The sequence below is a fragment of the Nicotiana attenuata genome, unplaced genomic scaffold (genome assembly GCF_001879085.1).
Source record: "Nicotiana attenuata strain UT unplaced genomic scaffold, NIATTr2, whole genome shotgun sequence".
In the NCBI taxonomy this organism is placed as follows: Eukaryota; Viridiplantae; Streptophyta; class Magnoliopsida; order Solanales; family Solanaceae; genus Nicotiana; species Nicotiana attenuata.
The window spans coordinates 120,876-136,328 of record NW_017670487.1 but is presented as its reverse complement, the minus strand read 5'-3'; the positions used below and the strand labels follow the sequence as shown (position 1 = coordinate 136,328).

The 15,453-nt window shown below is 35.8% G+C and overlaps 2 protein-coding genes across 2 annotated transcripts; both read left to right on the top strand.

Moving 5' to 3' along the window:
- The first annotated feature begins 2,455 nt into the window (after nucleotides 1–2,455).
- LOC109240133 (60S ribosomal protein L37-3) lies at nucleotides 2,456–4,113 on the top strand. Its single transcript, XM_019406757.1, has 4 exons — nucleotides 2,456–2,565; nucleotides 2,795–2,930; nucleotides 3,032–3,133; nucleotides 3,860–4,113. Exons 1-4 carry the CDS (start codon nucleotides 2,563–2,565, stop codon nucleotides 3,901–3,903), a joined length of 285 nt encoding a protein of 94 aa, XP_019262302.1. The 5' UTR covers nucleotides 2,456–2,562; the 3' UTR covers nucleotides 3,904–4,113.
- Nucleotides 4,114–5,075: 962 nt separating this feature from the next.
- LOC109240126 lies at nucleotides 5,076–8,177 on the top strand. The gene is made up of 5 exons (XM_019406751.1): nucleotides 5,076–5,596; nucleotides 6,070–6,620; nucleotides 6,989–7,416; nucleotides 7,498–7,599; nucleotides 7,749–8,177. The coding sequence occupies exons 1-5, from the start codon at nucleotides 5,076–5,078 to the stop codon at nucleotides 8,175–8,177; spliced, it is 2,031 nt and encodes a 676-aa protein (XP_019262296.1).
- Nucleotides 8,178–15,453: the final 7,276 nt, after the last annotated feature.

Sequence of the window (15,453 nt, the reverse complement as noted above, 5' to 3'; positions counted from 1 at the left end):
TCTTCGGAGCGAGGTGAGTCTCCTTTCTAATCTTGTGAGGGGAAATTTACCCCATAGGTGAAGTAATTGATTATGTGATCCTATTTGTGGGGGCTACGTACACACGAAGTGACGAGAGTCCGTGCGTAGCTACTATTATGCTATTGTCCGGGTAGTGAGAATCCAAAAGCATGTTGCACGTGGATTAATTGTGAACCCATTGGTAGCTCGAATTGTTTAACTCACATCGAATTAGTAAGTAAATTTTTAAAAGGATTAAACTTCATTTCTTGAATTGTTAAAGGAGAATTGGTTTTATTTGAATAAATATTCCCCGATAAGTTCTTATTTGACTGATTGAGCATGTATTTTATGTGTGCCTGCGTCGCATGGATGATCCGCAAGCAGGATATGTGTTTATTTATGGAACGGGCCGAACGCCTCGGTGAGAATAGATGCATCTATGGTTCGTGCTGCTCGACCCTCGGCAGTGCACAATTTACATTTCTGTTGGAGCGGGCCGTCGACCTCGGCATGATTTGCGCGTGTTTATCTGTTACTTGAAAATTGTAAATGTGGAATTGGCCCTACGTGGCTTGATATAAACTGATAAGATAATAAAGAACAAACTTTAGAAGCCCTGGATTTATTGTTGAAGGTGTTTACCTGTTTTTCTGGCTTCACAATCAGAACTTCTATACAAATCCATGATTTTCCTCGCACTTATAGAATATTGTTAATTGACCTCTAGTGAGTGTCGGAGTTGGCCATCTCGTCTCTACCCCTTCGGGATTAGGCGGGATACTCACTGAGTACACGTTGATTACGTACTCATACTACACTTCTGTGCATTTTTGTTGAACATGTATATATACCTCTAGCAGCCTATTGGGCGTAGCAGCACGGACAACTCTGGGACTAGGTGAGCTGCATTGTTCGAGACGACCCGCAGCCAGTGTAGTTCCTTTCAGCATTTTATTGTTTATTCCCTGTCCACTGTATTTCGGACAGATGTTGTATTTTACTTTCCTTATCGATAGTTGCTCATGTACTTGTGACACCGGGTTTCTGGGATGGATTTCAACGAATTTGTACTAATTGTTATTATTAAATTTGAATTCAAGTAGTGAACTTTTATTTATGAAAATGGAAGGAAAAACCTTAGATTTTCAAAAGTATTAAAAGAGGAATTAATTGATAATCTAGTTGGCTGGCCTGACAGAGGTGTCCGGCGCCACCACGACCCTTAGTGAATTTTGGGTCGTGACAAAAAGATTCTCAACCGAAAAACACCCCAAAAACATAGCAATTTTCAGAGAAAATATGCTGAATATTTTTCCCAGCCGATAAATACAACAAAAACAGAGCAATTTAAATACCTATATACATCTGAATACATAAATTATATTAATTAAAAAATATATGAATACATCCATGGAATACAACGATAGTGAATACAATGAAATACATGGAATACAGCGAGATACATTGAAATACAATGGAAAAAAGAAGACAGTGAATATAATGAAATAGACGAAAATACAGCGAGATACATTGGAATATATTAACAGAAAATTCAAGTTGCTCAGCCCCAAACTCCGTCGTCTTCGTTCAAGAACAACCCTAATGTTGTCTCGTCGAGAGGGCCGCGATTCTGACTCGAAACGCCACTGTTCCTGTTACTGTAATACCCTCACGTGCGCTTCAAAAAACCTATTCTTTACAATTGAAGCCGCTGGAGCCACCATCAGTAGTCCACAGTCTCGACGGAGGCGATGAGGTTGAGCAGCATCAATATCAACGACGACTTCGACTCTGTTTCTCCATCTTTGTATTTTCACTTATGTCGATGCTCTGTTTTCTTTCGTTCCTATTTTTTTATAGCTGCTGTTCGTTCCTTTTTCTTGGGGTGGCGACTGGAGGTTGTTAATGGAATGGGCTGTTATCATCTTTCTTTTTCGAATTCAAGGATGATGATCCTCTCTTAGGAAGGTGGGCGGATGATCAGGTTTGTGAGGGGTGGAGTGCTGGGCGTTCTTGGAGAAGGGGAATGGGAATGACGACTGCTGCTCTCTCAAGGAGGAGATCTATCCTCCATTGAAGAGAATGAGAACGAGATGTGGCTGCTGGTTGGTGAGAGATTGGGGGTGGGCAGCTTTTTTAGGGGATCCTCGGCTGAAGATTTGAGGGGATACGAGAAATTTGAGGGGAGAGAGAAAAATATACGAAGCTTATTTTATGGCTTAAGGGTACGAGGTGACCATAAATAGATGTTTGGCTATAAAAATCAAAAAGTAGCTATGAAATATAATTTTTTTAAAAGGGTATTTATTTAAAATAAATAAGGTATCAACCTTTGCTATATGATAGACGGTCCTTCAAGTGGCTATTTGTGCACTTCGCCCACCCAAAATGCTAATTTGGCCCAATTACTTTCAGCCGTATTCAAGCCCATCATCATTGCACAACCCTAAAATCTTTCTTCCTTGTTAACTACCAACTAGAAGCACTACCTAGATCGCCGCAGGTCTCAGTCGAAAGAGCTCAGGAGGAGGTCGCTAGGGTCTCTCCAACTACAGTGCAATGGTAAGTAAAGCTAAACTCCTTAACTCTGTTTACCTCTATCCTATTGTTTCTTTCATATTTTTTCCTGTGAACGTATATGTTGACATCTTATAAAATTGGAACGATACGAGAAAATGAAACGATGACATGAACAAATCAAAAAATGGTTCAAATTTTACATAAATAGGCATATGTTTTTGTAAGTCTACAAAAGGTGATGTGTAAGTGAATGTGGATTATTGTACTATAGGGGAAGGGAACAGGGAGTTTTGGTAAGAGGAGGAACAAGACCCACACACTATGTGTGAGGTGTGGGCGACGGAGCTTCCATCTTCAGAAGAGCCGTTGCTCTGCTTGTGCTTACCCTGCTGCCCGTAAAAGGACATGTAATGCTTTTTCCCTTCTTTTTTTCGCTTTTCAATATTAATTACCAATATATCAATCATCTGATATGATTTGAACTTGTTTTGTGTGAATGGATTTCCAGACAACTGGAGTGTGAAGGCAATTCGCAGAAAGACAACTGGAACTGGCCGCATGAGGTATCTTCGAAACGTCCCTCGCAGGTTCAAAACCAATTTTAGAGAAGGTACACCCTTTATGCTGGGAAGTTCTTTTGTTTCTGCATTTTACAGGTCTAATTTACATTTACATATAGAATTAGGTGTGTCTTTTGTATCGTGGAATTCTTCTTTACAACATTTATGAAATCATTTTCAAGTGATTATTCCAGTGATTAGTTACTTTGTATTCTTAAGAATGTTTTCCTCTATTAAAAGCGGGAAGATTATTAAACCTTCACTTAGCAAAAGTTGTTTTACGTTGCAAATGTACATCATGCTTAAATATTTTAGATATTGTTTTCAACCCTTAATCAATTATCCCCTGAGATTTGAATACTTTGTTTGGCCCTTAGGGTTGCTCCATATGGATTTCTAGGTCATAAAAAAGATATATCTACTAGAGCTTTTGTACTTATCCAACTCAATAAATGTGGGAGTAATACTTTGTGTTGCACCTGGTATGAGTGCGTATAATCTGTCACTTGGTTTAGTATCCAATTGAATGCTGGAAGATGATCTAGAACATAATTTTCAAGGTAAAAAATTTCTCAAAATCACGCCTTCACACAACCAGAATGCTAGATGGTTTTCTGGGTTGATTGAACTTGAAAGATGTGTATCTAGAATTCAGAATGATCTTCCCTTTGTTAGCTCGGCTAAGTTGTTGGTTTAGGCATTGCCAATTGATGATCAAGAGTATCTGTCTTGACTTCTGTGCAATAATAATAAACTTTAAACTCTTTTCCATCCAGGTACTGAAGCAGCTCCAAGGAAGAAGGCAGCAGTTTCTGCTTGAGGCCTTTGAGACAGTCACTTGAGAGTTGAGAGGCTATTAGTGGTCGCCTGATTTTGATAGTTCTAGTGTTAGATAGATCAAGTTAAATTTTGGGGAACCTTCTATCTGGGGTTTAAAATGCCCATTGAAAAGATTGATGTGCTTAAAGTTTTCAAAGTATGTATTCCAACTTGGCATTTTTATAAAGAAGCATTTTATGGACTTCCATCACTTGTTGGATCTGAGCTGCATGTCCATTTATTATGTTACTTTGAGGTTGTTCAAATTGCTTATTCCAAATCAGTTGCAGTATGAAATGAAGTGATGAAAAAATCAAGCAAACTGCAAAGTTTAGGAAGTCGTTATTGGCCCAACTAATGACTCAGTAATGGTGGGTATTGCGAGAGATCTGGAGATTCCTATCTTTATTCAAAGAAGCTGTATATTGATTGAATATATTAAACTCAGGTGCAACAATCTTTTAGAATTTAGACGTTGTGGGTTCTGAAAGTGCAATTCCCAAAATATGTATTTATCTTTTGTGTGTGTATATATATGTCTCGAGATTTCGAAACACTAGATTCTACCAGCGAATCCAACTGAGGTATCAACTGAATAATCATGGGAAAAAGACAGGATTACCTATAAAAGTGAAACTATTTATCCTACCCTACCCATAAAAGAATTCTACCCATTAAATAATTTCTATCTCCTACCCATTTAATAAATAAACGGGAATATCAAAATAACTACCCACGCTTAATGCCCTAACTATAAAAATCCAAAAGCTGTTCAAAATTTCAGAAAATAAGCGCACAAAATTGAGATTTCCACAGATATTCCCTAATTTGAAGATCGCTAAGTGTGAAAAAACAGATTGAAGATGCTGATACGCATCTTGTTTTCGGATTTTTATTTCGCTGTTGTTTTGAGATTTTGATTTCCCTGTTGTTTTCGGATTTTGATTTAGCTGGCAGAGCAGAATCTCAAAAATTATAAGTATTACAGAAGTTTAGCGCTCAAACTTCTGAATTTTTAGCTGAAAATTCTAATCTCGGTTTGGAGATCTGGAGATCTAGAAGTTTGATTTCGAAAAATCTATTGTTGAAATTCAATATTTGACATCAACACTGTTGAAATTTGCATTGTTGAGATTCAATTGTGGACATAAAAGTGATTATAACTTCAGAATCATGGAAAATATACCAATTCTGCTGCAGCATAGTGGAGAATGGGATGATAACAATAATTTCATAAATTTTCATGTTGATGTAATTCTAATAAAGACCTATTGGAAATTTGAACAACTTCTCAGAGAAATTGCAAAGCAACTGCAAAAGGACAGTAACACAATAGTTATTCAGTATGCTATTGCTCAAGGATATCCACCAATTACAATTTGCAGCGATATGAGTGTTAGTGTTTACATGGAATTGAAAAAATCAAGTGCAGGGATGACAACACTTCCCCTGTGTGTGTCGTTTGCTAAAAACACTATAGCTGCAAGCACCTCCAGTTTCGATGTTGCTCCAATTTCATCAGAAATTGCACAATTTGAAAGCACTGATATGATTAGTACGTTTGATGTGCAAGAAGGAGATGACGCCATTTTACAACTTGATGATGCAAACATCATAACTGATCAATTTCATCAAAATGTTGAAAAAGGACAAATTTACAAAGACAAGAACCTGCTGGCTCTCGTTATGAAACAGTATGCCGTTAGAGAAAAATGTCAATATTGGATTCATAAATCATGCCCAAGAAGGTTCGTCAGCATGTTTTCAAGTTAAAAAACTATGTGATACCTATATAGTATATAAGTATGCTAAGGCAGTATACTATGCGAGTATGGATTGGTTTGTCTGTGTTTTTTATCGGTGATACTGGTATAGTATATAAGTATGCTATATCAGTATACTATGCAAGTATATAACTGTATTGGTTTGTCTTTGTTATTATCAGTAAAACATAATACCAATATAGTATATATGTATGCTAAATCAGTATACTATGTGAGTATGGAATTGTGCTGCTTTGTCTATGTTTTTTATCAGCAAAATATGATACTGATACAGTATATAAGTATACCAACAGAGTATACTATGTGACTATATAATTGTACGGATTTTTGTGTGTGTTTTATCGACAAAACATGATACATAACTGTATTTGTATTATAAACAGGTATATCCTTGAATGCGTGGATGAAAGATGCACTTGGAGACTTAAGGCATCAAGCCTGCGAGCATCAAATCTTTTCAAAGTGACGGATTTCAATTCTGTCCACAGTTATTTAACTGATAAGAGATTTTGTTCACAAAAGCAAGCTGTCTCAGCTTTTGTTGCAGCTGTGGTACAAGATAAACTTGTTGACCCGAAAAGCATATATACACCAACAGATATCCAGATAGACATCCAAAAAGCATATGGTATGGACTTAAGCTACATGCAAGCGTGGAGATCAAAAGAAAAAGCAATGCAATTGTTGAGAGGAAAACCAAGCGAGTCATACAAGAAAATGCCAACATATCTTTATATGTTAAAGTACGCTAACCCAGGATCAGTGACACGACTACACACTGAAGGAGATGGGAGCTTCTTGTATGCATTCATAGCTATATATGCATCGATTAGAGGATGGGTCTATTGTAGGCCAACAGTTGTAGTTGATGGAAGTTTTTTAAAGTCAACATATAGAGGGACCATACTCACGGCTTCCACGCAAGACGCAGAGGGTAAGAATACAATCCAGTTACATTCAGTTAAAGAAACAAAAGATTTTCAAATATTATATGATACCAGTATGGTATACAAGTATACCAACAGAGTATATAATTATTTTGCTACATACCTGCACGTACCTATGACTATACTACTATATGAAATACTAAATTAATATTGTGTGTACAATCCAATTACATTCAGTTAAAGAAACAAAAAAGATTTTCAAAAATTATATGATACCAGTATGGTATACAAGTATACCAACAGAGTATATAGTTATTTTGCTACACACCTGCACCTACCTATGACTATACTACTATATGAAATGCTAAATTAATATAGTGTGTTGTAATTGATATTTTGTTCTTTGGGTTTACAGGACAAATTCTACCCCTCGCATATGCAATTGTTGATTCGGAAAATGATGCATCGTGGGAGTGGTTCTTCGTGCAGTTCAGAGAAACCTATGGACAAAGAGAGAGAATGTGCATTGTATCAGACATGCATGATGGTATATGGAGAGCAACTTCAATTGTCTATCCAGAAGTCCCTCATTGTGCATGTATGTTCCATTTGTGGAACAACATAAAGACAAACTTCAGGAAGAGCCAAAAACAAATCAAAGAAGTATACTTTGCGTTAGCAAGAGCATACACTATTGAAGAATTCAACAGGCATATGGCAGTGTTAGAAGCTATTGATAGTAGAGTGAAAACATACCTGATGGATATTGGATATGATAAATGGTCCCGGGCGCATTCCAAGGCAAATAGAACCATGACCATGACATCGAATATTGCGGAATCAGTAAATGCAGCAAATAAGCACGCAAGAGACCTCCCAGTTGTGAATTTGCTTGAATTTATGACTACATTGATTCAAAAATAGAATTACACCAATCGGAAGGATGCAGTGGAATCATTTATGAAGATTGGTGCAAAGTATGAAAAAATATTATCAGATAATACTATCTTATCACAGACGATGACGGTATGTATTTTCAAAATCATAAAAATACTGCATGTACTGTAGTTTTACTTTTTTACCTTAGTGATTTCACTAAACAACTGAATATTATTATTTGAAAAATACTATTACTTCGTATAGCTAATGACTTTTCTTAATTAAAATTATACTAGGTGTTGCCATCAACTGAATTCTTACATTTAGTAATTGATGGCCAAACAAGAAATGTGGTGCGCCTACACAAAAAAGACTGCACTTGTGGGAGGTTTCAGCTAGACGATATTCCATGTCCACATGCAATGGCAGTTATACAAAAATTCCATATGGATTTATACAAGTATTGCTCGGATTACTATAGCATAGAGTACTTGTTGAAAACATATGAGATACCAGTAAATCCTTTGCCTGATGAAACAACGTGGCAAATTCCAGAACATGTCTCTTCGCAGGTGGTACTGCCACCAAAAGGAAAAATCAAACCAGGAAGACCTAAAAAGAAGAAAGGCATAGGAGGCTGGGAAGGAAATACAGTTACATGTGCACTATGCGGGAGAAAAGGACATTACTGGAGAACATGCCGAAATATTCCAAAGAGAGATTGATATAATGCTTCAGTATTTTCATAGAACTCATATATCGTAGAATCATAACATTTGAATTGCAAAGAAATAAAATGCATTTCTTGCACTAGACATATATTTGGTATGATGATTCTTTGCGAAATTACTTTTTGGAAACAAATTTATATGGCTACTTGTGTTTTCAAGAAGAACCTGTTTATTTTCTATTTTAGTATACAAAAGTGGGATGCATTTAAATCTAGTTAATAGAGGATTGGGGCGTAAATTCCAAAAACGACCGGCCGGGTCGTTACAATAAATGTGATACCTAAGTGGTATATCTGTATACCTTATTGGTATATCTGTATATCTTATTCGTATCAAAATATGTGCAGAAATAGAAGTGGTGCCGCAAATGCAATATTTGTACATACATCGTTAACAAAATGGGCACGCTTTGCAGCTCATGTCTGTATTGAAGTATAACAAATTGGAAGCCATTTACATGCAGTACATCATCAGGTACATAAATATAAGGTGATATCCAAATGGTATATTTGTATACCTCACTGGTATATAGTGGTATTGCACTAATATGGCTAAAACAAAATATGCGCAGAAATACAAATGGTGCACCAAATACAACGTCATACCCAAAATGCGCACGCTTTGCAACTCATGTCAGTACTTACATCTAGTTGCTGCAGCAAAAAAGGTACTCAAATAAAACGTGATACCTAAATGATATATCAGTATACCTGATTGGTATATAGTTCTACTGCACTAATATACCTGAACCAAAATCTTTGCGGAATACAACTGGTGCAGCAATGCAAATTATGCACAGATTTTCTTAGATTCAACTACAACTAACAACTACTCTCAATATAATTTCAAGACCAGTTCACTTTCTAAAAATATTTCTCTCATTCAAATCAATGCTCGCCCTGTTCTTCAACAAAATAACAACATAGTTCCTCTTTTTGAACATCGTAACTCCCTTAAAAATACACCTCCAAAAATAACTTCTGCTTGTGTATTACAGCGAACTAATAATGCTTCTCCTACTACAAATGAAAGTAGTAGTAAGAACTAACAGTGCTACTGTAACAGCCATGTTCTACACTAATAGCTTGACTTCAAGTGATGACAAAATTCTGTCTCCAAAAGGCACTCCTATTAAACCAACAACTTTATGGAAGAAGCCTAAGAAAAATCTAATAAAACAAACTGAAGATACATTCCAACATCAAAACAGTTATAGCAACATATTGTACTATTACAATTGTATTCCTAGAAAACACTTTTAAAAGCTAGCATTTTTACAATACAATAATGCAAAATACCATACATCATCAAAAACTATTAAAATCCTGCAAAGTTTTCATGCTACGATTAACTAAAACCAAAAAGAGACCTATACTACTTCTTGCGTTTCTTTCCACGAGTCTTTTTAGGTGCTACTGGAGCCTCAGATTCACTTGATTCGCCATGCAACTGCTTGTTCCTCCCATAGTGCCACAACAGTATACCAAACCTAGCTCGAAGACCATCCACATCAAAATCGGCAACAGGGATTGGAAGATCTTCAATAATATACTCAGCAAAGCATGCAACATATACTCCACAATCTCTGAAATAAAACAAATGAATAGAATATAAAAGTCAATTAGAAGTGAAAATGTTAATATGAATGAGGAAAACAAAGTAAAAAAAAGTAACTATTCTTACGAATTTTGCTGTGTTGGCAGATTTGTAATCATTTCAATCTCAAAAGGATCAGTCAACTCCTTTCCCATGTGCAGACCATTTTGTACTACAATGTCACTTCTTTGGTTATAAAATTCAGTGCTAACTAGAAATAGGGGGATCAACACAGCATATGCCTCTGCCACCTTTTGAATAGATTTTTTGTGCTTTCGACTACGTAGCGAGTCATATACGTAAAAACATCTCATGTGGAATGATACACACCCCAATATCCAATGCCAGTTTTCTGCCAAATTAATTGGAAAAAGGATATGATCAACCTGGTGCCATGGAGTGTTGCAATACATCCTTAATCCTTTCATGTACTCCATGATATCGTCTGATCGATCAATCAAATGATCTTGTTTCCCACCTTTTTCAAATTCTATGAAAACCGTTTGAATGATATTATTAAATAGAGTATCTGTAGTTGTGACTTTGATTGGCATATTAATTCCATATTTCGCCTTCTCCTAAGATAGTAGAATATAATATTCAAGTGCTGCAAAAAAGAGAGGAAGAAAACATGACTAACACTAAAAATATGATTGAACTACTACAACAACAAAAGTAAAAAGCAGTACACATACCGAACTAGACAGCGGCCTCCCAGAATAGTTTAAGGTATGGAAAAACATCTTATCATCAATCTGTTTAACTTCAAAGTCAAAACAAGGGTCTAGCTTTTGATCACCAGGTAAATACACTTCCCTATTTCATATAAAAGAAGATATGGATAAGAAATACAACAACAAAATTAAGAAAACATGAAAATAAAAGTACATGAAAATGAATACGCACTCTCCCAATTGCATGTTTGCTTCGACAAAGTTTGAGAATGCAGCCGTAAGCTTATAATCAACAACCACTGAAATGTCATTTACAAATGGAAATCTTCCTTTGATAACCTTCGAGGATCCCGCAACTGCACTAACACTAGATTGCTAGTCATTCCTATACGGCGACTGTTTTACAGCTGCAGGGCGCCTTCTCCGTGTGAAAACTGCAGGAGTAGTTTCAACATCTGTTTGTATCTGGACAATACTTCTTGATACCGACTGATCAGGTTTAGACTTATTTACAGCACGAGTTGTCAGTTCATCTCCATATTGATTTACATTACGTCTCCTTCCTTGTGTAATGGCAACAATTAGATCAAGTTGAGAATCAGTATATTCAAAATCAGAATCCAAGTGAAGATCACCCCTGTGACGACATGAAGCTTAAATTATAAAATGCTAGTGAATAAACAAATATACAAAGTTAAGAAATTTAAAAAAAAAGAATGAAAAGTTATATATAGAAGACATTACCAGAAGGCAAATCACATTACTGCCACCAACATCCACTTGACCAACACCATCAACCCGAGATGCTGAACACATAAAAGCATTATCAGCATCGCTACTTAAATAAAAAAAACTATCAGGAACCTATCATTTACATACTAACCACAGAATTAGTAACATCAACATCGTACCTTGTGGAACAGTATTAGACTCAATAACAACATTTTCTTGTGTCTGTGCAGGGATTCCTGATGGCAGCGGAGCAGGACCCGACTTTTTAACATCATGGGATGACTGCTTATATGTTGCTTGTTGTGTAATGGCAGTGATTTGATCAATTGCAGATGCAGACAGTTCAAAGTTAGAATCCAAGCTAAAATCATGCTCATTTACGAAGGGGACTGGAAAAAGTGTTAAAAAAAAGGTTAGTGAACGCACAAATACATAGAGTTAAATAAATAAAAAAAGAATAGAAAAATTACATATAAAACATTTTACCAGAACACAAATCATCATTAACTACGCCATGACTTGATGTGGCATTCTTCACATTGACACCAGTAGCACCTCCATCTCGACCAACCCCGCCAAAATCAGACACTAAACATATAAAAGTATAAGCAAGAGTACTACTTTCAAAAAACAACAACTAAAAAAAAAACAAATCTGTGATTTACATACTAGAAGGCGCTTTGGGCGTGCTATCTCCAATAGCTACAGGATCATTCCCAACGTGGCCCCTTTCAAAGTGGTCATAATCATTATGCATCTCACGAAAGTCAGGATCATTATCCTGTTGCTTATGCTGAAAATGAGAAACTAACAATTTTATTATTATACATATTACAAGAATACTACGTGTACTAAAAGTAAAGAATGGAATAGTATCCTATAAGCATATATTGCATCTTTGAACAATATACTATAGCATTATATTATATAAAAGATCAATACCACTGAATTTTCCTCTGGTTTCATTGATTGCCTACCAATAGCTGCAAGCACCTCCTCAAACTTGGTCTCTACAAAAAGCTTCAAACCTTGTAACTCCTTCATTATCTCAGCATTGGTGGGTTGGGAATCACCTCCAGTACTTTCATGCATACTTTATGTCTTTGGTAATTGAGTGCCAAAAACCTGAAAGCTATCGGGCTGACTGTCAGTGCACTCAACTTCAATTTCAAAGTTTAAACGATGCACATCAAATAGTTGCTTCTCATCATCACTTGGAGTGATGTTCTTTAGCTGCAATTATTAAGCACACTAGTTAGAAATAGAAATGATAATAAAGTATGGAAAGATAAAAGATCCCTATTACCATATGATACCAATATAGTATACATGTATACCAACAGAGTATATCACTGAACTGGGATATTGCTACAACTGTGACTAAACTACTGTACCAAAAAATTAAGAGAGGCAAGGCAATAAAACTATGAGAAAATTACCTGCTCGCATTGCAAGCTAGACATTCACAAAGCAACTTGCTCATTCGGTATTTGACCCATGACTACCCAATTCAAAATTCGTGGAAGTTCGTTTCCAATATGATCAGCAAAGTGACCATCCAAACTTGGGAAACATTCATACAACCAAATCTGTAAAGCCAACGGGAAGCCACTGAGTCTATAAAAAGAAGGCTTATCTTGAAACTTGTTGGAACACGAGTCAATTGTAGCTTTATAAATATCTATACCCCAGGGATAATTATTAAAATCACCGCACTCAACCAAGTCAATGTAAGACCGTGAAATAACCTTTATTTTGAGTTGAGAAAGTAAGAAGCTGTTCACAAAATAAAGAACTGCTATCTTCAACGCATCATCATCTGTTTCCCATTTCTTCTTCTTAAAACAGTCTGCTAGTTGGGCCAATGTCACGGATGCAGTCCCAAAATATTTTGAAATCAACCTATTCTCTGCTATGCTCTCTATAGTTGTATCACCCTTACATTTCAACCCAGTAACAAGTGCAAATTCACCCAAACCAAAGCGCAACCTAGAATCATTCACTACAAACCGCATCTCATTTTTTACCTCATAATGTACTTCTCTAATAAGCAAATGGTGCATAACCCGAATCTGCACAATAACTGGTGGTAGATTCAAAAAATAGCCAAAGCATGTTTTCTTAAACAGTCGAAGTTGCTTCTTTGATAAATTTGCTTTCAATTGATGAATAACATGGCAGTTGGTATCCCAATCAACCTTTGGTTTATAATCTAAGTCGATAGGCACAAGAAAATCCCAACACTGCAAAACATGTTCATATAAAACAATTTCAGAAATAGAATTCACTTAAAAATGCAACTAAACCAACTAAAAATATTACAACTACCATGCGATACCAACACGACATACAACTATCAGGGTATATAATTCTACTGGCTAATTTCCGGCAACTATAATGACTATTACATAACAGATAGGAATAAAGAGAAAAAGTAAAAAGGTATGCAGCTATAAAGTATTTTTAAGATACTGGTACTACTATTATTAAAGGAAAAACAAATAGCGAAGACAGCCAAAAAAGGATCCAGAAGCATATAATAGTATATAGCTATACTAACAGGGTAAATAGTTGTACGGTGTTGTTCCAACAACTGTCTATAAGTATAAAAACTATCACATAACACACATACACTATGTCTATAGGAACAAGGGAATCTCAACAATGCAAAACATGATTATATAAATTATTTAAGAAATAGAATTCACTTAAAATTAACACAACTGACTATAACTATAATATAATACAAAAGTATAACAGGAAATCAAAAAATAACAATGTACTATACATCTCACATATCATAATTGTAAGAAAATTACCTTCTTGGGTGCGACACCAATTTTTTTCTTCTTTAACTGAGAATCATCGCTACAATCAACATCTACTGGTTGAGTCTCTGTTGTAGGCACAGATTCACGTCGGCTTCCCCCTAACTCAGAATCCTCAACAACTTTACCTTTTCCCTTATCAGTCACAAGAACACCTCCTATGACTGGTTCGGAATTTGTGTCGGGTAATGACTGGTAGGGAGTTTCATCGACGAAGCATTAATATTATTGCCTTTTCCACCCTCTAATTCTACATTTTCAGTTGTGTTTTCAACATGACTACTGCTAGGGTTACGACTAAATAGAGACCGAGAATCAGAAAATAAGGAAAAACTAGGACCAGACATGGCTGAGGCAACGGATTCAGCAGGTACTTGTCTTGAAGAATGATATTGTCCACGGCGACACCATCTACGCGCACAATGCTTCCGACCCATAGAGAAAACAACAACCCATAGACATTAATTCTCAAAAGTACAAAGAAAAACACAAAAATCCTATGATTTTGAAACCCACTTTCACTAAAATGTACTTTCAGAAGAAAAAATTTCACCCAAAAATAGGTACTAGACGAAGAGATAGAAAGGAATCGGAAGAAAAAATTAAAATCACGAATGTGGGTGAAATTTGCGTTTTCATGTGTTGGCTATGGAGATTTGGAAACTGTTCTCTTAAGTATAGTGTTAACCGTTAAAGGACGAAGACGGAAGCTTGGGCCGGGTGAAATAGGTGGGCTGGTCTTTAGTCTAGTGTAAAGAACGAAGATAAGGCTGACAATGGGTAACTTGGGCCGCGTGATGGGGGGCCGGGTAAATAAATTGGGCCGACTGGACAGGAATAGTAAATAGTTTGGGTATGGGTATTAAAAGGTAAATAATTTGGGCTTAATAGGTATAAAGCGAGATTTTCCCTACTTAAAAATAGGAGATGGTAATAGAACTCCAAACTTTTAAGTCAAATTATCATTTTTCTCTCCGAAAATCTTTCCTAGTTTTAAATTTCTTTTAATAGGAAATTAGAATGGGTTTCAAAATGGTTCCAGAAAATGCCAGCATATGGCTCATAAACTATGGCTAATAATCCAAAAGATGTCTTATAGTTGAGAGTTCTTGCCAAGTGTAAGAGCCTGTTTGGCCAAATTTCTAGGAGGTCAAAAGTACTTTTCCTCCCAAAGCCTTCACATTAAGCCAAGTGGCAGCCTATACAATAGGCCACTTGGCAATTTAGCACAAAGTTAGTTAGGTTAGGTAATAATTTTTTTTTAAATTTAAATTTAAGAAAAAATAAATAAATTATGCATTATGTGTTGTTATTAATTAGTTACTCTTTTTAAATTTGAATTTAAACATATTTATATTTTTTAATGAAAATAATAATTTTTTATATATTTAAAATTATTTCTATTTTATTCTCATTGCCATCTTTCAAGTTTGACACTTA

Bases quoted from the DNA above. Each gene is read 5' to 3' on its own strand.
- LOC109240133 (XM_019406757.1), top strand. The intron at 2,931-3,031 runs GTAATGCTTTTT...ATGGATTTCCAG, and splicing joins TGCTGCCCGTAAAAGGACAT to ACAACTGGAGTGTGAAGGCA. The intron at 3,134-3,859 runs GTACACCCTTTA...TTTTCCATCCAG, and splicing joins CAAAACCAATTTTAGAGAAG to GTACTGAAGCAGCTCCAAGG.
- LOC109240126 (XM_019406751.1), top strand. From the start codon at position 5,076: ATGGAAAATATACCAATTCTGCTGCAGCATAGTGGAGAATGGGATGAT. The intron at 5,597-6,069 runs GTATGCCGTTAG...TATTATAAACAG, and splicing joins CTGGCTCTCGTTATGAAACA to GTATATCCTTGAATGCGTGG. The intron at 6,621-6,988 runs GTAAGAATACAA...TTGGGTTTACAG, and splicing joins TTCCACGCAAGACGCAGAGG to GACAAATTCTACCCCTCGCA.